The sequence below is a fragment of the Lutjanus erythropterus genome, chromosome 16 (assembly GCF_056507025.1).
Source record: "Lutjanus erythropterus isolate fLutEry1 chromosome 16, fLutEry1.hap2, whole genome shotgun sequence".
In the NCBI taxonomy this organism is placed as follows: domain Eukaryota; kingdom Metazoa; phylum Chordata; class Actinopteri; order Lutjaniformes; family Lutjanidae; genus Lutjanus; species Lutjanus erythropterus.
The window spans coordinates 33,834,271-33,862,126 of record NC_139332.1 but is presented as its reverse complement, the minus strand read 5'-3'; the positions used below and the strand labels follow the sequence as shown (position 1 = coordinate 33,862,126).

Genomic DNA, 27,856 nt, shown 5'->3' with positions numbered 1-27,856 from the left:
ACTGGTAAAACAAAAACTCACCATGTTGAAAAATTTATCAGTTAAAGTTTTCTTTTTGTGTGTTTCTTATAGTTAACAGCAGGGGAAAAATGTAGAAAACACAGATTTGGTCAAAACTGAGTCAAGACTTCCTTTTGGCATTTTTTTTAATGCAAAAAATGATGACACAAAAATGTACTATCGCCATGAAAAATACGAAACACAGCTAAAAACCTAGCCAAACAGCAATGACTGCATTATGGTAATCTCTGATGCTGGGAGACAGCCAATCAGACAGCTAATCAAACAGCTGCATATCAGGGTAAAGCTAGCTAATGAGCTAGCCAGTTAGCAGCTTCTGATTTTTCCATAGCTGTTATCTGTAAGTATCAAATTTGTTTAACCAAAACCAAAAGGTTGTTAATCCACTTAACCGGGTAGTAAAGAGGCCTCACCTGGCTTGCTAAACTGAGTAACTGACATTTCAGCCTGTGGCCCCGGTATTTAAGATTTCTGGGAATCTATTAGCAGAATGTAGAATGTATATTTTCATCAGTGTATAATGGCCTGAAAAACATGTTTCACCAAACATGGGCTATTTTGCAGCCACTGTCTCTTACTCGCTTGAAGAGGAGGGTGAGGCAAGGTGTTTGTAATCTGCAAGCTCACCACTAGATGGCACTAAATCCTGCAGACCGGTCCTTTGATCACACCTTAAAATGTGTGTGTAAATGTTAAATTAATGTCTTGTATCAGTTTTAGTAAAAACCTTTTAAAGTTTATTTTCTTAAATTGAACAAAAACGACAAGAGAGCTGAAAGAAGACATATTTTCTGTAGATAGAGATTCTAATGATCGATCATTAATCATTGATTAATGACATGGTATCTGCATGGTCAGGTATCGATTCATAAAATATCAAACTCGATCGATCTTTTAATATGTCTTTTCTCCTGTGGATGCATGGTGATAGGGAAAACACTGTTAGTGTAACTGCTTTGAGGTCAGTTCTTAATATAAACATGAATATTTTTAGTAATGCACCAGGTTAGTGTCATGGTTTTAGGTTTCTCGTAGTCACTTCCTGTTTTATTCTGGTGTGTCTTCCCTTGTGTGTCTGTTGTCTTTACTTCCTGTCTTTGTCTGCTTTCCCGCTCTTTTTGTTCACTGATTATTTCCACCTGTCCTTCACTGCCCTCACCTGTGTCTTGTTATCCTCCCTCTTCATAGTGTATTTAACCCTGTGTCCTTTTCTCCTTAGCTGCTGGTTCTTACTCACTTGTTTGGTTTGCTCCTGATATTCTGTTTGCTCGTGATTTTTGGTTCCCCCCTTGTATGGGTTTTTGGTTTAGGTTGGGTTTTCTTCCCTGCCCGGACGTAGGTCTCTCCCTGCGTTATTTCTGCGTGAGCTTTTGTTTGTTCTGTTTGATTATTAAACATCTCAAGACTGCTCCTCTCTGCCTTTGGGTCCAAACCCGATAATTCCTGAACCGTTACAGTTAGAGGATCCTTCAAACAATTTACATCATTAGTTCTCTGAGAATATATTTCAAATCCAAGAAAAGTTGGTAACTGATATTTCCCGATTGAATCAAATCAAATCTGAATCGATACCCAGCCCTAACTATTGACAGAATGCAGTATTTTCATCTGCAGGATAATACAGAATATAGATTATATGGCATTGATTTGTTTGGGTGGAAATAATAGGGCTTAAAAAGAAGACATTGTCCTTTCGATGTGTTGCAATTTGCAGCATTAAAACCTTAAAGTCTTTTGTCCTCAAAGTCACTGCTTCTGTTAGTACTGCTCTCTGCCCTTGAAGGACAGTACAGACTTGTGCATTTCAGACAAAATGCAGTGTAATGAACAGCTAGACCTCCAAATTCAATTCAGAGAAAACAGCCTTCATCCACGGTGCCCTGCCTGAAAGTCTAAAAGTCATGATACTACGTATGTTTTAGTCCAGAGAAGCAGCATGAATTAAGCAATCTGAGCGTCCACAGGGTGAGACAGTTATCTGAGTGCTGCAGGTACTCAGCCCTGTCTCCTCTGCTCTGAGTGCAGGATGGATTTGTGTGTTTTGACTCAGCAGCGCCGAGCGTCTGACTGCCTCTCATGTTGAGCCTGACATTTCCAGCACTAAGACTGATGCTTATTTACACGAGCCGAGCACAAATCACCTTTGTCTTATTCGCAGGATGTGACTCTGCGAAATGCTGACGTCTCTCAAAGTGTCGGACACCTTTCGGTGACGTCTTCATGTTTGACTCTGCAGACAGCAGAAAGTCACGGCACTCTGTCTCTCCTCTGTCTTTCTAACCAACTTTCAGCCAGCTTATAAAACTCTGTATATGTTCTGCTGCAGTTTGGATATATATTTGGGGACTGTGTTGAGTTGTAGGCCCTGCTTTAAAATGCATGTGTTGCCTGAAAAAATAAAAGTTGCAATGTCTGGCTTCCTCCTTCATATCCCTCTCTCTAGTGTTAAATATTTATAACTTATCCACAAGCTAAAGTATTTGAGATTTATACATGGTCCTTGGTTGAGGTCAAACCTGAAATCCCAACTATTTTAAGGACCTTCAGACGGGGATCAGGCCTCTACTTTTGTGTGTACGTGTGTGTTTGTTTGCCAGAGATGGGAAGTAACTACAAATACTGCGTTATGGTACTTTTCAGGTATCTGTACTTTATTTGAAAAGATGATTCCTTGGTGGATCTATCATATAACAAGACAAAAAAAAAAAAACACAACAAAAAACAAAAAGGCTCAAGACACAAAAGACATAGCAGAACAAAAAAGACTTAAGAGGACAAAAAGGGCGTCTCAGGGTGTAAAAGATTTAACAAAATGAAAATAACATAACATGGTAAAAGACGTGACACGACGAAAATGACAGAACAAGACAAAAAAGACATAAAAGACGTAACAAGACAAAAACAATGTAACAAGATGAAAAAGATGAAAAAGACATAAGAAGACCAAAGAGATGAAAAGGACGTAACAAGGTGAAAAGGATGCAACAAGACAGAAAAGACATGACCAAAATGACATAACAGGATGAAAAAGACATAAAAGACATAACAGGATGAAACAGATAACGTAAAAGTCTCATAACACGAAAAGAACATAATAACATGAAAAACATGATGAAAATGACATAAGACAAAAAAATAACAAGACAAAAAATGTGTAAAAGATGTAACGACAAAAAAGAGGTGAAACAAAGTTGAGGTTCAATTGTCTTTGCACTGAAACAGGTGACAGAATAAATGTCCTTCAGAGAGAGACTCTACAGAGCCTGAACTTTTTCACTTTTACTTGAGCATATAAATTGAATCAATACTTCTTCTACCAGTCTTTTTTACACAGTATTTGTACTTATACTGCATACTTGCACTTCTGCCCCCTCTCATGTTTGCACGCACATGTGCTTGTCTTCATGTTTGTTTTTGGTCACATGTCAGCACACCGACCGCCACACACCTGACGTGTCTGCCACCGTCTCCGCGGGGGATTTCGATGGGCTCACCCGAGGCGAGGGGTGTTTTACCGTATCAAATATTCGCAGCGTGTGAGTCATGTCTGAGTGAGCGAATCCTCTGAATGTGCTCTGCAGCGTTTCGCTCGACTGATGAGGTCACTCCTCACTCTCTTCCTGCCTGACAGCGACTTTCTTTTCTGCCTCTTATCTGTTCGGTTCTGATCTTGTCTGCTGAGTTCATTTTGTTCTCGGCTGTTCTCTTATCGCCGTCGCTCCTCTGTTTTCTCAGCCTCATAAACAAGACTTTAAAAGTCTCTGAGCCTCCTTCAACATCATGTTTTGAACGTCAGTCATCGGTAGTAAAACGTGATATAAAAAGACTTTCAGCTGCCATTTTGATATGAAATAGTGGAGTAAACACAGGTTTTACCAAGGTTGTTGTCCATTCAGGTCAAACAGAGTTAGGGTGCTGCTACTGTGCTTGTTGGCTCACTGGAAAGGCCATGTTGCACTAAATGGAACAAGACCTTAATTAGTATCATTAAGAACCTCTGTGTTTACCATTTTATATCAATATAAAAGGTCCATGCTTTAAGTGGAAATATTCTTTTGGAAAAGCAACTGAAAAAAGAAGTTTGCAGTACAGGGTGTTCATCTGCTTTACATATGTTTTGTTAATTTACACACAAATGTCACATATCTGAATGGAATTTTCATATAAACATTGTCAACAAATCAAGTGGCTCCTACATCTGAAATAATAAAAATAAAATACTAATAATGCATTTAATTACTCTTTAAAAAGAACCCAAAAACATGAAAAGAAAAGCAAAAAATCAAATGTATATTCCTATGTTAGTATTCACCATGATCTAATTCAGGCAAATGGAAATACTTCAGTCTGTCCACTTTAACAAAGTAATCCAAGTCGTCTCCCTGCTTCGCCAGATGTCTCTCAGTCCCGTTCTCAGAGCTGAAGGACGTTTGTTCAGCAGGTTCGCGTCTTTACAAAACGACATCGTGTAAATCATGACCTGAAGCAGCTGCTGGACTCTTCTCACACTGAGTTCAGTTGAAGTCAAGAGGTTGAGCTCTGTCTGACTGTAGGTTTTTTTTAATCTTCCTTTTAACCAACCAATCAAAAAACTTTATTTTTATCACACAATTCATGAAAAAATACAAAACAAAGTGCTCGACATAAAACAAATGATCATGGCATTTATATAAAACAGAGTATTATTGTAATAAAACAGGTTAAATGACAAAACGGGAGGGTGGTGCAAACAATGTTAAAACGATGTCTCATAATAATTATATATATAATTATTATCTTATTATTATCTAGCACCTTTAAAACAGAGTTTATAAAGTGCTTTGACAAACAAAGCAAGAGCAGAAGACAATTAAATCTTAAGATTTAATTAAAAGTGTCCAAATTTTAAACTGTGATACAACGCTAGTAAAAATGATGCTCTATACTTCTTTCACTACCTTCTTTTAAGTCTTAGACACAAAATTAGGATTTCTTTTTTCTAATAACTTGCACACAGTGCTAAAAAAAAGTCACCAATCAGTCTGGTTTCTCTATCGTGCCAAAGACAAGCGATTGTCCTGCAAGCTAAATTGCAGGCAGGACAATAAAAGGTGACAAAGACATTGTAACTGTACTGTACTGCTGCAACTGTAGCATTTTAAACACATTTTTTCGAAAGGTATTGAAGTATATCAATACTTTTGACAACCTTCTTATGGATATAGAGACTGACGTCACATAAAATCTGTACTAAAACTTTAAAACATCATGTGGTTCCAAACTCTTCTTCTTCACTTCTGTTCTACATCAGGTGTGTGTGTAAGTCAGCTGCTTCATATAAGCCACCTCGAAAATAATAATAAAAAAAAAGACAATGAATATAGCAAAACTGAATATGACTTTGCAATCACAGCTTAGACATAACAAATGATTCTGATAATATATTGACATTTCTGACACCCTAGTTTTTCCATCATGTATTTCTAAAATCAGAGCTTTTACATTAATAGCTCAAATATGAGTCAGTATTTGCATGTTTTTCAGAGTACTGCAGACAAATTTATATTTATAATGTACATGAAGCCCACGGCATGTTTTTATCAAACTCTATTAACATGCTCCAACGTCAGCTTTAATTAATAGTTTGCTCTGTGGCTGCAGGTGATGTGAACCACATGTTGTCTGGCTGTTAATAGAACTGTATTCAGGCTCACAGCAGAGACAGGCAGATTATAATTCATGTTCATATGAAAATAGTTTTATTGGACACAAATGTCAGACAAGAGAAGAGTGTCTGGATCCAGACATGCCGGTTTGTGTTCAGTCCAGTCCTGTTTGTCTGACCGGAGCCGAGCAGCATTTCGGGTCTGTGTTTATAGTTTTTGGTTCGCTCTACGGTCGTCTGTGTTGTTTCACACCTGCTTCACTTACAGAGACCACAGCACAGTGAATGTGACCTCCATTTTGACTGGATGGATGAGAAGCTGTGTGTGTTTGTGTGTGTTTGTCTGTGTGTGTGTGAGAGAGAGAGAGGAGATGCTTCTCAGTGTGTCAACAGCTGAAATGATGCATGGCAGAGGCAATGTTTCTGCCACCTAGTGAGTGTCAAACTGCACTGCATGTTACCTGGAAGCCTGACAGGCTGGTTCTCGCCTGCTGGAGACCGACTCAGGCTCATTAGATGATCAGCAGAGACACTGGGGCTGCGATCACGGCCAGAGTCATCATTTTACTAGTTTAAAATATTCAAGAACAAAAGCACTCCTAAATGTTTAAAACATTTTAATATTCATACCAGAATTCATCCATAATGTTTCCCTTTAAATTAATTAACATTATTATCAAAGCATGCCAAACTGTTTAACATTTTTCATTGTGTTCAAGTCAATTGACATTTTTTTTTTCTTCGTCTCTGGATCCTACAGCAAGATGTCATTTTCAAAGATTGATCTTTTATTGATTAGAGGATTGATGATGTGGGTATCAGGGTAATTTATCATCATTATACAGCAAGGTTGCACTACAAAAAGCAAGTTTTAGTTCCTTCAAAACATTATACATAACTGTAATTTTGTGTTGAAGGGAAACTGTTTGTATTTTGCAACTGTATTTTAAGAGTTGGGAGGTTTATGTGCATGAAACAAAAATATAAGAAAATGTACAGTTATTCATACACACATACATACATGCACAGAGATGTCATGGTCTCTATCTATATACAAGACCAGCAGTGGTCATGGTTTATATCGAAAGTCACATTAAATCAGGAAAATGTTTTATTTTCTAGCCTAATATCCATCGGCAATGCAATTGTTGTGCCTACAAAGCATCAAAATGATTTAATATTAGCACATAATTAAACACTGTAGTTTTTAATTAATCTCCTTCTCCTCTTTAATTTGGGTTATTGCATTAAATCAATGGTTGATTCAATGATTTTAACTTTGTCAGTAATCACTGACTCTGAGTACTGACTCTGGATAGAAGAAATATATGTTTCCATTGCCTTATTTGTGTTTTCCTGAATAATACATGCAGATCGGCTGCATTCGTAACACGTAAACAATAATTCTGAAGTGCATTTTTTCCACCTCGATCCAGATTGTTGTGGTTGAGCAGATCTCGATAGGATGAGGGCACAACAATCTCTGCTTTCCTGTTCTTTGGCCAGCCTGGGTGCCCTTTTTTACCATTTAATTTAATTTTCCTGGCTGGACATTAGCCATCACTTCTTGTCCCTGCTCTCCTCCACTTCTCGTGGGGCGGTCAGCGGCGGTGTGTCCGGCTGATTTGGCTGGGCGTCCAAAATATGCAGACTGCATTGTTGATCGCCTCAAGGTCTGCCGCGCCTTAATCAAATCCCAAAGCATCCTTTTTTTCCAACGCTCACAAGTGTTTTTTTGTTTGTTTTTGTTAATTTGAAGGACCTGCTGGCTGCAGCATCTACAAGAAAAATATTTGAGTCATATTCCATCGTTCTTGAGCCAGCAGGACTTCCCTTTAGGTTTAAAGTAAATGTTCATTCTTCTTTTCCCTCTGCATGCTGCCATATGCTGTTGGAGTCCAACTCATTGTTGCATTTATTCTTGCTGTTGGTATTCAAAACCACCCACTCTCCTCCTTCTTCCTCCATTATGGTGTGAAGAAACTGAATGTTTTTTTCTCATCCAACATGCTGATAATAATACGTTACATCACCTGAAGGTCTTCCTCCAGTTCCTCTTGTGTCAGTGAATCCTTTTATTGGACCATGACCTCTTTCACAGCCCTTATTACATTTTAGTTTTATGTGCAGACGTCTCAGACTTTATGTCGAGTGCTAGGCTTCAGTTGCCTCAAGGCCTGTTTTGCCTCTTTAAAGTTTTTCTAGAATTTCTGAAATTTCTCAGACTCAGAGCATCAGTAACCATCTCATGGCCTCCTTCTCCACCCTGCTTTCTTATTTTCAGTTTATTCTATTTCCCAGTCCTTGAATTTTACTGACATGTTATGCTTTCTGTAACAGCTTTCAACCAAAGTCTCCTGATATGTGTAAAAAAAAAAAACTCTTGAAACCTCAGCATTAGTATGAGGAGCAGTTCATGCTCCTAATTCTTTAAATGTTGATGAGAACTGCAAAACTTTGTTCATACTGAAGTGAGTTTTCATACTTTCAACGTGAAAATGGTTCTATTCGTCCAAGGTTGTTCTGCTCCCCTCTCCTTTCATCTCCTCTCCTGTCCAATATTACATGCATATTTAACAGCTGAAGTCAATGAAAGTCAAGAAAGATTTCAATCAAAAGCTCCTCAGCCTCGCTCTCGTGCGTCCCTGATCTGCTTGTGCATATTTTAAACTTTAAAAATCAATAAATTAAATCAATCTCTGCCTGTCCTCTTGTCACCTCTTCTTTCTCACATCATGACGGGTTTTTTTTTAAGTCTTCCATCTCACTAATCCTTAAACAAACTGAATACTTTCCTTTGTCCTGCTCTCCCTTTCTATCCACTCCTAACTGAATTAAGTACAAAAATTGTATAAATGTTCTCATTGCCTCTTCAGCGTGCAGCAGTACAAGTGTTTTCTTTTTCTCCGCAGATGAGTTCTTTCAGTACGAGGGCTCTGACGCTGCTCTCGTCAGTTTTCGGGGCCTGTGGTCTGCTGTTGGTCGGCGTCGCCGTGTCGACAGACTACTGGCTGCTGATGGAGGAAGGCATCGTCCTGCAGCAGAACCAGACCACTGAGGTCAAGATGGCGCTGCACTCTGGCCTCTGGAGGGTCTGCTTCGTGGCAGGTTGGTAATGATTTCATGTCACTGTCTGCTGATTATGTTGAGCTGTCATTGTAATTCTCTGTTGATTTGAGGATAAACCTATGAAATAGTATGTGGACCAAGAGGCTAAGGCCATTTTCACTGTGAGTTTATTATTTGAGTCCTTTTTCCACATATTCCCACTTGTCCTCTTCCACACTCTTTATTGTTGTTTCAATCTACAATTGACTTAAAGTCCTTTTGTCAAAGTGTGACTGTTCACCACTGCTGCTTGGAGACAGAATTGACAGCCGTTTCAGCACACTGGGGCAAAATGTAAAAAAAAAAGTATGGGAATGGAGTGCAACCAAAACAGGAACTCTACCTTTTTAAATATTGTCTGGCATCAAGTCTGGCATCTGGGATGTTAACCGTACAAATGTAAAGAAGCTAACAGCTGTTACCTTTTCTTCTGCAATGATGTAATCATTTTAATGCCAGAGCTCACCTTCTGATGTGCAAAAGTTTCCCCTCAACACTATTTTGCATCCTGGGCTTAGCACCCCCAAGACATTTGTGATTGGTTTAAATAATTGCAAACAAGGCGGGGCATTTTTTTTTCCTAGTAGAATGTGTATGCATGGAGCCAGACCAATGCTTTTGCAGAATGAATTGGTGAATTCTGCACCAAGACATGCATATTTTCATTATTAACCAACAAACCATTGTCACAGTGGTGACTTTTGAGGGAACAGTGAGGGGGAGAATCCAAATGTAAGGAAGCTTTCATAAAATTTGTGTCGCATCATTCAGTTTTACATGTATATTTCCCAGCAGTAGGCAGCTCCACACAGAGATGCAACAAGATGGCAAACAGTCATGAGACAGGGGTCAGTACTGTCCATTTAACAGCCAAGAACACAATTAGGCATTATGCCAACATACCGAAGGCTTAAAAACTGTTTGTTAAAAAGATAATGCATTATTGAAAGGAATTAATGAGTATTTAGCAGTGTGTGCCTGTTTGCTTACTTTATTTAAGCCGCATTTCCGCTGCAAGAACTTTCCCTAGGGACAACTCACAAAAAGCTAAGTTTCATCTACAGAGACCAGGGTCTAAATTAAGCTCCAAGGACATTATTTTACTCCCCAAAGAGTCCCTGCGTCTGTAGTACTTTCCAAAAGTACAGGAACTTTTGGCATGGGACTTACACTGAACTTGCATTTCAGCCATGATTTTAAAAAATCTGCCGTGGCAAACCAGTTTGTTGTTTGTTCGTTGTCGTGGAACACACCAGCATGGAGTTCTAAAAGAATACGAAGGATGGACTGATCACGATCATGTCAAGACCTTTTGGTGTCTCGAAAGGTAGTTCCTGGAGCTAAAAGTTTTGCATACAAAGTAAGGTGGGTACAAGGAAAGGACCCAAATGCAGACAGTCCAAGAAGTAGGCAAGATTTCAGTTTATTAATAAAGTAAGGAAACATAAGATGGCAGGCAGGAAGGTACAGGTTGGTTCCAGGGTTAACGGTACAGGTGCAGGTGGCTGGAGATCAAAGTAATAAGCAACATTGACAATTTGACAGGGAATAAGTGGAAATGGGCCAATGGTTATATTCTGCGGGGCGATGAGGGACGTGGGAAAAAGCAAGCAGGGGGCTGGGTCAGTCCGGTGGCGGTGAACAGGGATTATTGCGAGTCAGGAGGGAGTGGCAGGGTTTTAAATGACCATCAAGTCAGTGTGCAGGTAAAGGAATAAGGTGGGAGAAGAGGATGGCTGATATTGTGACACTATACTTGTTTTATATTTGTCTGGTGTTTAATTTCAACTACTACGCAATAGGTGTCACTGCCCTCTTAATTAATTTCTGCCTCTTTTTGTTTTTAAAGCATGTAACTACGTCTAGAGGTCAATGCAATAAAGGAAAGTCACCACCCATTTTGCAAGAACGTGCAAATTAGCTTCGCTGTGCTCCTGTGACCAGGGACAGACTGCAAGAACGCTGCTAATAATATCATCATGACATGACATTTTACTCCTCTGAGAGTACAGATTACATTTTGACTGCACAAATACCGTATCAGGGTTTGAATGGAACCAATCAGACCTCTGGGTGCAGGAAGACTCAGGGGGGTCATATTAAAGCGCTGCTCATATTAACAGCTTTTTATTTCAGGGTGAAACACCACTGATTCCAAACAGAACACGCTTGAGCGGTCAGATTCACTGGCATTAGATGTCCATTTCATCTTGACTTTAAGGTCAGAGGTTTGGGTTATAATGAAATAAGTCTTTTTAAAACCTTTTAGATCATGCCCCAATCATATTTTGCACCTGTTTAACAGCATATCCAAAAAAGTAATATGTTTCTTTGCATTTTTATACAAAATTCATGGAAAAACGATATTTTTTTTTCCCTGTAAAACAAAATATGACACATGCTTAAAAAAGGTAGAACTAACCAATGATATTATCACATCCGCCTGTCAATCAATATTTAACTAAGGTTGCAGAGCTAAGGCTAAGATTCATTTGTTAGCTACATTAGCAACAGTGTGGTTCATTGGTGAGTCTTTGGGTGTTTGTCACCTCAAACCTTGTTCTGTTTCCCTAAAATACTGTCATTACAGACTAACTGACTAGAATTTATTAAACTGGACATAGTAAAGTGGTATCTGTGACAGTAGATCATGCACAAGACATTTTACGGTGGACTTTACAGAGGAATGCTTTAGCAGCTAACGTTAGCAACATGGAGCATATGATGGGCTGGCACAGCTTTACAACTTGCACAAAAACGCAGTGACTCTATTCACTGTTTTTGGGTAACTCTGGAATGTATTTTATGTCTGTTGCTAAAGTAGCTAACTGCTAACTGTCATTAGCTCAGTCAATGGCAGAAATAAAACCTAACGCCAAATCTTTGTTGGTCTCTGAGACGTTGTTTAGTCCCATTCTCGCTGTGTTCACTGGGATGCCCCACTTCTAGTTTCAGACACAAAAAAACTTTTTTGTTCTAGCTCTGATCATTCTTTTTTATTTTTATAAGCACTTGAATGTTGGTTGGTCATGATGCTGTTTGACCCGTGGATCTGCAGCACCAGTGTTTTTATGTTAGGTGACACCATCTTCTTCTTCTGCTGCACAATCCCAGTGGTTCCCTTCTTCTTAGAGTAGGGTGATGCATCAACTGTGATGCATCATATTACATATTTTTGTCATATGATGCAGCACAGCGTCCCCTACCACCTCACAGTGAGAACAGCAATTGACAAGATATGTTGTCAGTGGCAGGGAAAGAGTTAATGTACCACTGTCACCGCATATCTGTGGAGGCATAGCATTAATGCTCATTCAGCACTATTGGCTACTGTAAACTCCAGCAAGTCCCGCCTCCTGTTTTACAGGAAACATGTAAATATGCAGAAGCAAATAGCACTCTAAACTTTGAATGATTTACAGCCCATGTTTAAATTGAACTTTTTGTGTTTTTTAATAGAGAATGCAGAGAGAGTTTGTGGAAGTGGTCGGTGAAGTAGTGATTAAATTTTGCCTTCAAAGATCATGGTGTTCCAGCACCAAAAAAAGGATCAGCTTTCATTCATGCATTCAAAAACACACTCACACACACAGCAGGGTGGACACCACAGATACAAATAGCTGTCCTTATTGCAGTAGCTGTCTCTGTATCTCGGGTCATGATGGTGTTGCTCTGGGGAGGCGGCCATGTTTGTGTTTCCCTGTTGTCTGACGCCTGGTACAAAAGGTCAGAGGAGGAGAACGCTGGTGGCATTTGGAACCGAGCTATGTGTGTGTGTGTGTGTGTGTGTGTGTGTGTGTGTGTGTGTGTGTGTGTGTGTGCGCGTGTGTGTCTGCCTGTGTGTGTGTGTGTGTTGGAAAGAAATCATGTTTGTCTGTACATATATGCATCATTTTTTATGTCTATATATATATATATATATATATATATATATATATATATATATATATATATATATATATATATATGTATATATATATTTGTGTGTTTGTGTGTTCTCTCTGTGGCTACAGTTTGAGGTTAATCGTCTTGTCTGCATTCAGCTCCCCTCTCTCTCGCAGCTCAGACCTTGTTTTCTCTCGTACCTCCTGACCTCCATCTGTCTCTACCTCTAATTCACTTTTTTCTCCCCCTTCCATCCTCTGCCTCCCTGTTTCTCTCTTTTCATCATCTATTTGGGGGTCTCTCTGTCCTCTCTCACCTCTCTTTTCAGTCGTCCTTTCTAAATCTCTTTGTTTGTCTCCACTGTCGCTCTGTCTCGGTCCCTCCGTCTGCCCTTTCTCTCTGTGTTTTTTTTTATCGCTGTTTTTGGTTCGCTTGTTTATTCAGGTTTTCTTTCCATATGCTAATGTTTCCATATTGCTTGTGACCCACAGAAGACCCAGATATCTCCCTTTCATCATTTCATCTCTCTCCTTTCCTATTTTCATTCTTTTTTTTTCTTTTTTTCTCTCTCAGGACCAGAGAAGGGCAGATGTGTGGCATCAGAGTATTTCACCGAGCCAGAGATAGAAATCACGACTGAAAATACAGCCAACATACTCAGTAAGTCGCATACATGCATAGATTAAACTGAAACATCCTATTATCGTCATCACCATCATTACGTTTAGTTGGAAGAAACAGATTAACAAAAACTTTATGTCCTTCATTTTTATTTCGTTCAACTGAGAAAAAATCAAAGAAAAAACTTGAAATGTATTTGAAGGGACAGTTCATCCCCCCAAAGCAAAAACACAATATTTTGCCTTCTCTCCAACATAATGGAACAAGATGACACTCAGAAGAAACTCAACAGCAATGTCTCTTTCCAGAAATCATGACCCAGTTACTAGAGTTAATCCACAGACTTTAATGTGAACAATTTCACGTAGGAACTACTTTCTTACCGAACCGTACCGCCACTTAGAGGGAACCGTGCATCTACTCATGCTTGAAATGCTCATGCTTGTGCTCTTAAAGGTGCAGGATGTAAACATTAACCACGTCCAACCCTCTCACGCATGAGTAGATGCACATTTCCATCTGTACAGTGATACATTTGTTGGGTGTAGTTTGGTAGAAAGGTGGTAGTTCCTACATGAAACTGCTCTCACTAAGGCTCTCACTAAGAGAGGTCTAACTGAAGACTGAAGAGGTCCTTAATGTATAAAACTACCTGTGAAAAACATCATCAATGAAAAACACCAAATAATCAGAATCTCTGTTTTACTTCCTGTCTCTCTTCTACTGTCTGACAGGACAGGAGAGGAGTGAACTTAATAAGGATCAGGTGTCATTGATTATTTAATCAGACCTCAGTCTCCACCTGCCAACAAAAACTCAACTCCAACTCTGTCTGTGACTGTAGTTAAATTTACTTAAAATCTTATTATCAGTGGAGTAGAGGCGTAGATACTGAGCCTCAGTCTGAACCAGACTCAGATGAGGAGGAACCAGCAGACGTATCAGGATGGTAAGTAAAGTTAGCATCTTTTATTTGTTTAGCTGTCAGCTTGTAACGAGCAGTGGCTGACACAGCTAATGCTAACTCTCTGTACCTGATGTTTTAGGTTTCTTTATCTTAATTAGACACATTAGACAGCTTTCAGATTTGTTGTTGTTGACATCTCTCTCTTCAGTAGAGGGATATGAAAACATCTCTCTAGTGATGAGATTTGCACAAATACAAGCCGGTATAGTCAAGTCAAACTGGGTAGTTTGTGAATTTTCCCCTGGATCAATACATGACAATTTATTTGTCAGTTAAATTTTGTATGAATAATCTGAATCTGCCACGTCGTCAGATAAATGTAGTGGAGTAAAAAGTCCCAGATTTCTGCCTGAATTGAAGTAGATGCAAGTAGATAAGAGGTAGCAGATTTTAATACTCAACACAATCTCATTGATTTAAAGTTCTATTTGCCACCTAAAGGTTACCTCAAGAAGCTGTGGAAAACCATATTTATTCTTAAAGAACCCTGTATGTGTTGAGGATATTTTTTTGGTTCAAACATTAAATCAAGTTCCCCACAGACCTGTTTTGTCTCTGAGCTGTTTAAATGATTTACCATGTCGACACTGTAAGGCGTCTTCAAAGCGCTCGGTTTGTTCTCCGTGTTTGTCTCTTTGAAGTAAGACATGCACTGTTGTCGGGGACACCCAGGGGGAGACATCAGGTCCGTTTAATGCCAGATAAATGTCCTCAGGTAGACGCACAAGTCATAACACTGTAGTGGCACTGTGGAAGAAGTGGCTCAATAAATCACACGCTGCCTTGCACCACAGAACCCTGAGCGAACTCCAACGCACCTCTGGTTAGAAGTCTGCAGTTAGAACTTATAAAAACTTTTTCTAAACATATTGTGAAAGAAAAAAAATCCTGTCATCAGAAAATAGATATTCTATTATTCTAACTGTGTATATGCTGTTAGATCTGTACAGATCTATTTATTGTATAGTATTCCTCTTTTATATTATTTTATTTTAAATTGCTAATTTCGTTTTACTGGGCAGTGACCTTACCCAGCCGTGAGAGACGATTGCCTCTGGTCTGTTCTGATGGTTCTGGTCATTTATTAAGGTTAATAATTAATAAATCTATTCTTAAACCCCAAAATAAAGCACCTGCACTGCACCACAAACACAAAATAACCATTTAGATTCCTTTTAGACAAATAAATAAATAAAAGATTAAAAGTTTCTCACACATGATTTTTTTTTTTTTGCCATGTTTCAGTGCACATGAAGGAACAAGACTCATAATCTTCCTAACACAGGGAAATTTATTATTCATAGTTTTTCATATCAAACTTGGTCACACCTTTGCCTTCGACGGTTTTAACACAGTAGAATTCAGAACTCAGGAAGCAAGTTGAATTATTTATGATTCACTGTAAATTTTCTCTAGGTGTGAAGTGTGCTGCACTTTAGATTCACAGTCGTAAAATTGACTCTTAAAAAGGGGGAAAAATCTTTCACACGTGCCAGAATTATACGTTTAATGGGATTTTGGCACCAGTCTGTAATTCACAGCATTCTGAGGTAAATTCTCTTCATTAATAAACATTTTCTCTCTCGCTCTTCCTCTCTCCCGTAATCCTCTCTTACCTGCAGAAATGGTCCGGACTGCCACGCCCTTCCCCATGGTCTCCCTGCTCTTCGTCTTCACGGCCTTTGTCATCAGCAACATCGGACACATCCGACCACAGCGCACCATCCTCGCCTTTGTGTCTGGAATATTCTTCATACTGTCAGGTACAACTCCGAGCTTGTTTGTCACGGAAAAGCGTGGCTGTGAGGTTGTTTTATGTGTTTGGTTTAAAGCCTGAAGTGAGGAAAGACATCCTCAGTTCCCGCACGGTGAGTCTTGTTCATACAGACCTTGTTTTTGTGCACAGAAACAAGGTTTGCAAACAATCAAAAACTCACAGAACACAAATTTTATACTCTTGTGGAACGACGACTGACTTCAGGCTTTTCTTGTCACGGTTTGTTTCCATATTTTCCAATTACTCTGCAATGTGGTGTTGCAAAGCAGCCTGGGAGACAAACCTCTCAAGTGCACAGCTGTCAGAGAGTCTGTGGATGGAAGGTTTGTGGAGAACAAACGCATTTTCAAGGAATACAAAATTGCATCTTGCTCAGTGAATTTATGCCAAAAGCCAAATCAAGAGAGCTCCATCCAATTAATGGGACAGATGCTCCTCCTGTGAGGAATATTTTTTGGGTTTTTTTTTTTTTTTTTGGCTCGCCCAGTCAACCTCAGAGGTTTATGATCAAGTGATTAAGCTCGACCGCGAACTCTCCTCAGCCGCTCTCAGGTCGCTCTTTTCTTCCCTCACTTTAAATTGCAGGCTTTACAGTTTGGCACTACGATGCCGAAGACTTAAAACTCATCCTGTTTCTGCAGATAAAACGGCTTTAGGAGCAGCGTTATATCACAGATTTAGGAACGACTGAGGTTACTTTCTGGTTTCTGGTATTGCTTTTTGACCTTCTTGTCCCCCAACTGTTTATTGCCTTGTTGCAAAGTTATTTTCTTTTTACATCCTGCAGCAACACAAACAGTTTGGAGGCAACTCCATACTTTTTGCTGGTTGTCCTTGAAGAACATTATATATTTGTTCAAGTACAAGCAGATTATATCACAGCTACACATTATATTACCACAATATATGTGCAAATAGTTTGTTACACCTCACAAAGAGTCAGGAACAGTAATCCTTCTATAATGCAACAATAATCTCTTTTTATTTTAATTTAATCTGTGCAAAAAAACAAGCTTTATGGTATAAATACTGTGTCTCTGGATTTATAAAGTAAGCATTAGCAGAGATTGACGGTAATATTTCTAAGCCCCTAAATTTGGTGGCCAGTACAAAAGACCAATGTGCATTTTTGGTGACCCTGTAAAAACAATTTAGAGAAAGCAAATTACATGCATTACATTCTTCCTTAACTGTGCTGGCTGTGTTGTTCACTTGTGTTGTGGTGTTTCCTGACGGCATGTTTGCGATGAAAAATGAGCTAAACTTCTCACAACGTATTCTTGCCTTCACAAGAATGGGATGACCCAAAGACATAATGCCTGAAGCCATTACAAAAAAAGGTTTTTCAAAACATTTTGGTCACAGAGGTCCTTCAGCATATTATTACGAATGTGCACAAACAACATTAAACTGATTAGTCCTGCAGTGTGTGAGATTAGCTGCAGACAAACCTCAGGTCTGTCAGTCAAGCACACCCACACCTACACACACACAAGAGCATGATACCCTCCAGGCTTGCGCCACATGGAGATAATAATACTGAAATTGAATTCCACCGACCTTGGATTCGTGGCCATTAATAAATGATTGATTGAAAAACATGTAAAATGTATGCACACACTGATGTCTTGTTCCCAGCTCCTTTTACGTGTGCATAAAGTTTTACCTGCAAAGAATTTATGGATGAAATGGGTTGTGTCAACTTTTTTAGAATTTAAAAAACAGCAACCTTTTCCTGACCTTTACCAAGAAATAAGGACTTTAAACTTAACAATAGGAGAGATGCAGTTCACAAACCCTGTCTGTGCTTTTGTACGTTCAACCACCCACCCCACTCTCTTCTTTATCACTTCTCTTCAGTATAGGGAGCCACAGTTTCTTGATCTGAGAAAACTTTACCAGACAGCAGTGTGTTTCCTCCAGAATGTAATCAAATTAAGTATAAAGGTATTTTGTAGGAGAGAGAGAGAGTTGGTCACGCATGAGAACAGAAAACTTGCTGGATTGAATCCTGTCTGTCTGAGTGATGAACGCTCTGTGTTGCCGAAACAACTCTGACTGCAGGACTGCAGTTCATCAAGACTGTAGAAACGGGCAAACAGGACTGGGGTTCGGTACAAGACCTGTCGAGCTCCTCCTTCACCTGTCGGTTTAAATAAGATGTTAAAAAGCAGCAGAGCAGAAGAGGAGAAGAGAGCTTGTTAAAAGTCAACATTCTTCAAGGTTAATGATAAAAAGACAGCTCAGTGGATGGGAGACTCGCTGCAGCTCCTCTTTCCTTCTCCCAGCTGACATCTTGTCAGACGGTACCTTGTTCTGCTGCTAGCAGAACAGTGAATGGGATTTAATTCCAAATAATTGCTCTTTGCCGAAGGAGCTGCAGGCAGCAGAGATTTGATGTCTCGCTCCAGGCTCTTGGTAAAAAGTTTAAACTTAAACCAAATAGTCTTACTTTGTTGTAGGTTTTGTTTCACATTTTTTTTATCTGAAAATCTGTAATGAGGAGGTTGATTTTCTTCAGGACGACAAAAATCTCCCACTGCAGTAAGTGGACTGCACACCAGCTTTCAGTGGAGTGACAGTGTTCTACCTACCTGAAAGTGGAAAATTTTACCACCTTTATTCTTTATATAGGCAACTCAATCTACATTCTTTGGTTCCCTTTTGATCTGGGGCTCTTTTTCGTGTTTTTTTGGGTCCTGTGATTCAGCCTGACCCACCTCATGAGGTGTATTTATAACACTCCAAAGTCTTAAGTCTTTTCACGTGTTTATCACAACACCTTTTCTGCTTTTCACATGTAATTTTAGTTGATACAGACTTATGCAGAGGAAAGAAATGACAAGTGACGTAGTGCAAGGAGTGAGATAGTCCACATATGGAGGAGAAATCCAATTAAATTAAATCAATTAAAGAGGGACCTACACTGGAATCTCATTATACAACCTTGTTATAAGTGATAAATCTCCTTGTATCTGCATAGGAAGTGGGGTTGATGGATGGATTAAACAAACGCAGGACTTTCACCCAGGAGACCTTTGTCTCAACAAAAGTAAACAGTTTTTTTTTAACTTTAGTACCCAAGTGAACTTGCATAATGTACTTAACTGTTGGTAATTTAACTCGCATCGTCTGCATACTTATTTTCACCCAAAACTTTGGTAATCTTTTCGTAAACCTAACCAAGTAGTCCTGTTGCCTAAACCTCACCAAGCTGTGACCATTTCGTGTTAACCACGATGAAGACTAAGCTTATAATATGTTGCCATGACATGCAAAAGGTCCTTAAAACAATAATATTTAAGTCACTTTCCTGTTTCAGCATGACAAGTCCAAAACGGCTCCATAAAGAAATTCTTTTTTCCCATTTTTGTGCACAAGATCTTGCACAGAGCCCTGACCTCAACCCCGTCCAACACCTTTGGGATGAAGTGGAATGCCAGCTGCCTGATTATCAGCCGCCATCAGTGGCCGACCTCACTTATGCTCCTGTGGATAATGGGAGCAAATCTCTGCAGCAGGTTCCAGCATCTAATGGAAAGACTGAATCCAGACGGGATGAAGAGGCTGTTAGAGCAGCAGATAATGCCCATGGTTTTGGAATGACGTGTTCGATAATCACACATGGATGTCATTTTTTTGGTGTCCATATACCTTTGGCCAGAACGTATTTTGTTCCAAAAACAACCAACTCAATGAGTTTCAACTCATTTGACAGGATGGAGCTTGTACTTAAACCACAGGGGAATTAAAGCTAGTTGTACTATGAATCAATGTGTTTGTGAGCAGGTCACTATTTTGTTTTTATCTCATGCACATGCTTGAGGAAGCATATGCACGTGCGTGAGTACGCCAGTGGCACAGTATTCCTGCCAATGGCTCCACTAAACGACAGTCTGTGGTGTTACCGTGCCAAAAAACAAAGCAATGGGCCAGCACAAGGGAACAAGAAGGCTGTTACGCTGATATAAACACTGCAGGTTCTGGAATATTTCCCAATATTTTATGGAAAAAGAACAAGTTTATTTCGCTCCAACAATACACAGAGAAAAACCCAAGATGAGACACCAAAATCTGAAGACCAAGGGTCTGAAATAGTGTTTTGGACAAACAACAATATCCTTAATTGGTTAACATATTTGCCAAATAGGATATTGTTGACACATATCTCAGAGTATGCAGACGTAGAAAAGCACAAGAAACTGTGGAGCCTTGTAGTGCAAACAGTAGAGGATAATGAAAGAAACATTTTTACAGAAACATTGCCAAAGAACAACAATTTAACTTTCCTCCAGCATGGTGCTATTTGGTTAAGTCTGACGAAATTAATATCTACAGTTACAAAAGTTGATTTCTAATAATAAATTGAATGTACTTTAAGTTATTTCTTTAGATCTTTTGATGCTATCACTAGTGTTATGTGTTATGATCACTAGAAATGATCGTAACTGACATGATTTTAAGTTTACCAGCTAGTCTTTGATAGACTTTATCACCTTCGGTATCACTGTCAGAACTGGTCAACCACAGTACGCCACAGGCCTGGTTCCAGAACAGAATGACTCTGGGTGCATCTGAAATTTGTGGGGGTGCACAGGAGTTTTTAGCTGGACCTGAAACATGGCATGATGACGTGCCAGAGCTGCGGTTCTCAACACTGCATAAGCACAACCAACTGAACCGTCAGCGACTCTGTCAGTCCACATCAGCCCAGCGGTTCACTTCAGTTCACTGTAGTTCCAACAATCCGACACAGAAGCAAAAAAATACCGTCCTGTCACTGTCCTCTGGCTCTGGTGGGTCAAACCTGTCTGGACATGTCCAATAAAGCTCCAAAAGAGACAGAGTGTCCATTTTCAGGTTGTTTTCAGGCCATAGTGGTGTGAGACAGCTGAGACCACAGGCGTGTTCACTCCGCTGTGTTTCAGAGCAGAGGAAACTGCTCATTTCTTCATGATGTTAAGACCTAATTTTGTACATTTACCATTCTTTTAATCGTTCACATGTGGCTGGGTGGTTAATAACAGACATTTCTGTGATTTGACGAACCTGAAGCACACATTTATTGTTGCTTTACATAACCTTTTAACCAAGGGTGCAATGAATGCTTTTGCACCCTCATCACCAGGCCTGGTCCTCTGTCAGTTTACTATAGGCTTGGAGACGAGCAAGAAAACTTGATGCCTCTTCATGATGGGTTAGAATTTTACAATTCCTCAAGTATGTCACAAAAACGGCGTATAATAAAGAAGCTACGTATAAAGTGTGGGACTTTGTCTGCAGGCCTTGTGTGCTTCAAATGAGGTGAAAAGACAGCAAAGAAAAGTTTAGCTCTCAGAACAAAGTTTGCACCTGTGATCCATCTCCCTGTTTCACTGAGGATTAACATTTAACCAAACAAACTCCTCCCTGTCACACCCCTGTGAAACCTTTCACCGAGCTTTCCGTTTCGTTCGAATCAGAGTCCTGTTGGGAAGGAGACTCGTTGCAGCCAGCAGGGTGACATCACCTCTTCGTGTCGCTGCAGGACAGCTGGGTGACGTTTCTGGTCGGTTACCTCGAGTGCAGGGTCGAGCGTTTCGCTGATGAAGTGGTTGTTGGGAATTTTTTTTTTTTTTTTGGACCTTGTTAGTCTCTCTCTCTTCCTCTGAGCAGACAGGATGACATCACCTTCCTGTTTCATCCCACTTTTTTTTTCTTTTTGCATGAGGGAGCTTTACCTCACAGATGCTAGCTTAGCATGGTGGACTGCTGAGTGGACATTTGGACAGACGTGACAACCATAGTGTCATAGTAATGTCACCAAGCCAAGATGGAGAAAAGCACATGCACGCAAATGAACACACACACCCATTCACATTCATATAGACAGACTCAAAGACCTGCACATTCAGCAATTTGCAATTTTAAGTACATTTTATTTATTTATTTATTATGTGAAAAAATTCACATAAGCCTGTAGGATATATTTTCAGACATTTCACATGTGAAAAAAATGGACTTTTACAACATTGTACTTGCAAAACATGATAAAAATTAATTTATATGTAGACATAATGTGGAAACTGACATTGCTTTCAGGTTTCTCTGTTTTAAGAGTTTATTATAAATGACAAATGTTAACAACATTCATGGCCGTGGTAGGTAATTTATTCTTGGTGTCATATGGCAAAAGTTCTATAATAATTCTTTAAGCATAACATAATTCAAGTGGTTTGAGAGGAAACTAGACTTCTGCTCCTGCTCTTGGCTCCATTTTCAGACTTTAGAAAGTCTACCCCAGAATTCATGCTCCAAATAAATTGGGGTCAGCATATCACCAGGAAGAAACAAGGAAATGTGCAGCCCCTCCAATAGGCCTTTCTGTCTTTCTGTGAACAAACAGCTAACTCTGCAAACATATTAAAACTGTCAGGAACACTGTAGCTACCTTTATGAGATATCACCAGTCTAGAAGAAACATTATGTGAAACATCCTGCAGTGGAAAACAACATCAGTGTTTACTCTTGTTTTGCTTCTTTCTTTGCTGCCAGACGTGGTTTCTTACCCTCAATGCAGCGCTTTTTATTCATCCTCTGTTGTTTGACTGAGGACAGACTGGACACTGCAGTGACTCACTGTCGAGGTTCATGTGATGGTTCATGGTTCATCTTGAGGTACAAAGTGGTATTATAAAACAGGACAGGGTGGGCTTAGCTTGTTATCATGCTAACTTCAGGAGATACCTCTGCAACACACTAGATGTTTCTGACATAAAGTCAAAACGGTTATTTCTTCACATTCTGCTGATAGCTGTAGTTCAGGTTTGAACGTTTTAGACTAAAATTCTTCCATATAGAGAGGAAACCAGTAGCAAAAGCATGAGCCTGAGTCGCTACAGAGCAGCGCCGTCTTTTAAGAAGTAATTTCAACAGATAGTAATTGCTTGGCAGCGTCTGCGAAGAATAAAAACCTGTTCCCTGTCAGAAAGATTTCTGCCTGAGAGTTCATAACACAAAGAAAGAAATCGATGATTGCCATTTTCACCTCTGAAACAGCAGCATGTTTGTTTTTTTTTCTTTTTGTTTACCATAAAAGAAGATGTTTTTCAAAGGCAGAGCTGCAATTATTTCACACACCGCAGGGGAGAAAAACACAGAAATCAGAGGTATTTCAGAACGATTTTGCAGGAAAAAAAAAAACAAAACAAAACAGGGCACTGTTTGTCTCAGTCAGCGTGTGTGTAATTTTGTCATGAAAAGTGCCCATCATGAAAAGTGCTGGTCCAGCGTGCAGCCTGAGGTTACAGCATGGTGGCTGTGGACCAGCTGTTTCCTCCCATTTATCCTGTCTGTCCTTCCTCCAGTAATTTCTCTCCTCCAATTCTGTCGCTTTTTTTCCTCTCGGGTGATTTTCCCCTCTCTCTCTCTCTCTCTCTCTCTCTCTCTCTGTGTGGACGCCACATGTGTATGAATGTGTACACACACACATTCACAACCAAGTCCAAGAGGCTGAGATGAGCATTCAGCCACAACACTGCCATCTGATGGTGAAGAAGAGGAATTACATCTCAGTCTTGTTTTGCAACATATCTACCAGTTTAATGTATTCTCCATAATTACTATAATAGAAAACAACTAACAGCACTGAAAGACACATAAAAGAAACTTTTAATCAGTCCTTTATGTATGAATTTGTATTTGTATATTAATTTTCTTGTATTTTGATTTATTTTTTAGGCCTATTGGCTTTCTGTAAGTGGCGATCTCCTCATTATCTGGTCATCCATTTGTCTGGCTGTGACTTCTCATAATAACCAGTCACTGCCAGTTAAGTTTTTAGATATAATTTTGTGGTAGCAACTACATGTAGAATAAGATGAGTCCATTTTAAAGTACACACAGTGATTATCAAAATTTGAAACCAATCGATCATCAGAACTGTCAACAATCAAAAAAAGAGAAAGAAAACAAGGATTTTATAATATTTCCTGTTATAATTTTCTAATGGGAGCTGACACAATTCTTCCTCTTTTGTTAATCCAAAATCTTAAACTGCGAAGAGTGTTTTGTAGCTGCATATCTGCTGAATCACTTCAGTGTATCTGAACACATCTTACTGTCTGGATGAGGGGGGAGCTGTTTGTCGTATACCCGACAAATCTCCAGCATGCCTCCTCGAGGACTCTGTGTCTCCTGCTTTGATTACTCCCCTACCACACAGCTGCGGCACCAAAACAACCTCACTCTTGAACAGGTATTTCCAATCAGGGGCAGATGGTATCTGCTAATCTGTTTTCAGATAACGGTTCTGTTTGTTAAAGAGCAATCCCTTGTTTTTCCGAGTTGCTGTCGATGATGTGCGACTGCATGCACATCATCGATCGTTTGTAAAAAGAGTGTTTATTTATCTCACTTTTATTGATGTGAGCAAGTTCTGAATCCCACAACAAACAGTGTAAAAAAAGTAAAAGGTATGTAAGAAATAATCCAGCCTTAAAGACAGCCCTCCTTACTTCACAATCAATATTAACAGATGTACTTCTTCAGATGTTCTATCCTTTAAAACTAAGTTACCATGACTTCATTTTGAGCTGCCAAACATTTTTCACTCTTTAAAGTGCTACATATTTAATCTAGATTTATGTTTCTCTATCAAGATGTCCTTGCTCTCACTCTGTACATTATATAAGCAATCAGCAGCTGATTTATTGTTCGGGGCTCAATTTTCCCCACTGAATATAATCACCCCATTACAACAGTAGCCTGGTGCCAGAACTCTCAAATGATGCTTAAATGCACTTTGGTGTCGTGCCATTGACAGTTATTTCTGCAAGTTGGAGAAACAATCAGCAGAGTTTTGTAGATGGGAGTAATAGTGGGGATGTTTTCTTCCTATAGCTGCTGAAATTAACCTGTAGTACATTCATTCGATGTAGTGACTGCAAAACATTCATAACATTGATGCAGCTGCACAAGTTATAAGTTAGACTTGACAGAACTCTAAGAACAGAATGTCTTTAATTGCTGCACCACTGCATTAGCCTCTGAAAATATACTGGCATGCAATCGTTATATAACCATAGTGTGTTTTCTGCAGAATAATAAATATGCAACATCCAGTTAGACTTTCAAAATAAAGCTTAATGAGAAACATTTCAAGTGACGGTCGCAGTTTGGTTTCATTAAGTTACATAAATGACATGTACTACAAAAACTTAATTGAACAAATTAAAATTAGTCAGCACTGACTTTTGGTTTCGCACAAACCCTGATCTCTTGTGTGCTGAAAGTCTTGTGACCCTTCCACCCTACCCACCTCTCTGTGCAGACTCTGTTTCTCTTTATAGACCCTTTAACAGCGGATGTCATCGAAAAGCTGCGCATGGATTTCAGCTACAGAAGTAGTGTTCTCCCCCAGTCACCCAGACGAGTTATCAAGCTGCAAAATCACCAATATGTCTGTTTTTTGCATATATGATATGTCAGAATCAATATTCCACCGGTCGACTTAAGTTGCTCAGAATTCCGACAGCATCACGACTGTTTCAGAGCAATCGGTGGCGTCTGTGGCTGCAAGCTATTGAACACGCTGACTGGACTGAGGATGCGATCAAAGCTGCTCATGTTTGCAGCACCATACTTCCGTTGCCAAACTGTGTGCGCTACTTGCTCTTTTTTTTCCAGCTATAAGGGTCTATGTTACCTTTATCCTTTACTCTCATCGTTATCACCCCCTGCTGGTACTGCACCTTCGAAATATGACACTGACATGACCTGTGAATCAGCAGATGTAGTGTTGTACACATTTCGGTGTGATTCTGGGCTGTTCAGTTCATCATAGGGAGTGGAAACAGCAAGAAAAAGTTTGCATCAGAAATGCTTATGCCAGATCACAAAATATAATTTGCAGTTTTACTGAAAATATTAAGTTCATCAACATTATTTTGTGAACTGCTTCCGTAGCGTTTAAACAAGAGGAACCAAGCAGCTCAGGCTGACCAGTCGCTGTTGTTGTCTGCAGCTCTGACATGTTGCTACATTTTTAAGGAGGAGCACATCGGCTTTGCTGAGCCACAGAGCCTCTGCGACACCCTGACACAGAGGCCTAAATCCGGCTTAACACATTTTCAAATGAAAGTCCATGCAGGCCGGTGTTTATTATTTATTTCATTCCCATTTATCACAGTGGTGTATGTTAGTGCACCAGTGAATATTTAAGAGAGAAAATTAACTGTGAGGTGATTTTTTTTTTAAGAGAAGCATCTTTGCTGTGTTTAGAGTGTATGAGTTTCACTGCTGGAGGATTTTGGAGGTCAGCTGCAGCGGTTAGTCGACAGGGGAGGAAGCAGTGAAACACTCCTAATGAGGGTTCACTGTGTGTGTGTATACATCAGTGTGTATTTGCATTTTTGTGTGTCTTGTGCACGAATCTGACCGCAAGCACAAGTGCACATTATTGTGTGTGTGTGAGTGTGTGTGTGTGTCCTTGTTTATCTCTTTACCACAGCACAGCCTGTTGTTGGGGTTTTCTCAGCCTATTTACAGTACAACGAGGACACGTTATCATTAACTATTCTAGCTATAGAGCACGCACACACACACACACACACACAGAAATACACAAATACAAAGAGACTAAAGCCCCATTGAAATGGGATTGGCATTACAGGGTAACAGGGGTAATGCAACATTAGCCTCGCACCTCCTGATTCTCTAGTTATTTGTACTTTGCAGGGCCATTAAACATTTTGTCAGGGACGGACCAAATAAAAATAATTAAATGTCTTTCTCTGCCTCTTCCTTCTTTGTACATTGACCTGGTCTGCCATGTCCAACTGTGGTCTCATCTGCTTTGTCTTTGACTAATACTGAAACATATTCAACCTCCATTTGACCCTGTTCACTCAGAGCGACTGCTGGCACGTCACTCTCATTTTAAGGAAGTATGTAGGATATATAGTTGTATATTATGCAACATTCCAGAGGTTGGAATTTTCTAGTTTAAGTTTCTAGCTTCCGATCTCCAGGCGTGCCAGGTGCACATTCCAAATATAGACCTAAAACATAGTTGACTGCAACAGGCTCCTGCCCTTGGTTCTGCATCCATTTAAATGGAAATGCATGGAGCAAAAATGCATAAATATAAAATACTCTGTGTGCAATTGTGTGCCCACTGAGCTACACTGGTTGGTAGTTTGCAGAAGTCAGTAAATTGTGTATATTTTGCAAAGTTTTCTCATATTTTAGCTTTTTCGAGTTTTTACCCCAGCTATAACACTGGTGACATATTTTGAAATCCATTTAAATGCATGCATTTATTTGAATGCACGCAAATATATGACTTTACGGTCCCTTTTAGTTGTTGGTTAACCGTTTACAGTATGTGCTTCCATTGTTGTGTGACGTCAGACAACCACTTCTTCTTCATGAACTCAGTGTAGATGGATTATCCCTGAATTTGCAAGTAGGAACTCCGACTTTGAGTGGCGTTCCATCGTACTTTTCCTTGTAGGAAGTTTGACATTTAAGATCCAAATTGTCTGGAATCCACCATCAGACTGTGTCCCCAGGTTGTATACTGAGAAGAGCTGGTGATTTAAAGTATAACTACAGCAACGTCTTTTAACTATCTTCAAAATTTTTCACCCTGCGCAGAATTTTTTCAAACTTCTTTTCTTATAAGTACAAGAAACAGGAAAGGAGAAAACTGACCAGGGATCCAAGCCTGCTCAACTGTTATTGGAGCGCAGAGCAAAAAGGGGCAGGACTTAGGAAGGGTCAGTTGTTATTATCAACACCCATTTTCATTCCCAATGCCCTATTTCTGTCAGGTAAAATTATTATCTAGCTG

The 27,856-nt window shown here is 39.6% G+C and overlaps 1 protein-coding gene across 1 annotated transcript in view; it reads left to right on the top strand.

Moving 5' to 3' along the window:
- Positions 1-27,856, top strand: part of cacng7a (calcium channel, voltage-dependent, gamma subunit 7a) — a 46,829-nt gene that overhangs the window by 15,306 nt on the left and 3,667 nt on the right. Inside the window, exons 2-4 of the mRNA XM_084739082.1 lie at positions 8,578-8,773; positions 13,232-13,318; positions 15,869-16,009. Of these exons, the coding sequence (XP_084595208.1) occupies positions 8,578-8,773; positions 13,232-13,318; positions 15,869-16,009 (424 nt within the window). The remainder of the gene's footprint in view (positions 1-8,577; positions 8,774-13,231; positions 13,319-15,868; positions 16,010-27,856) is intronic.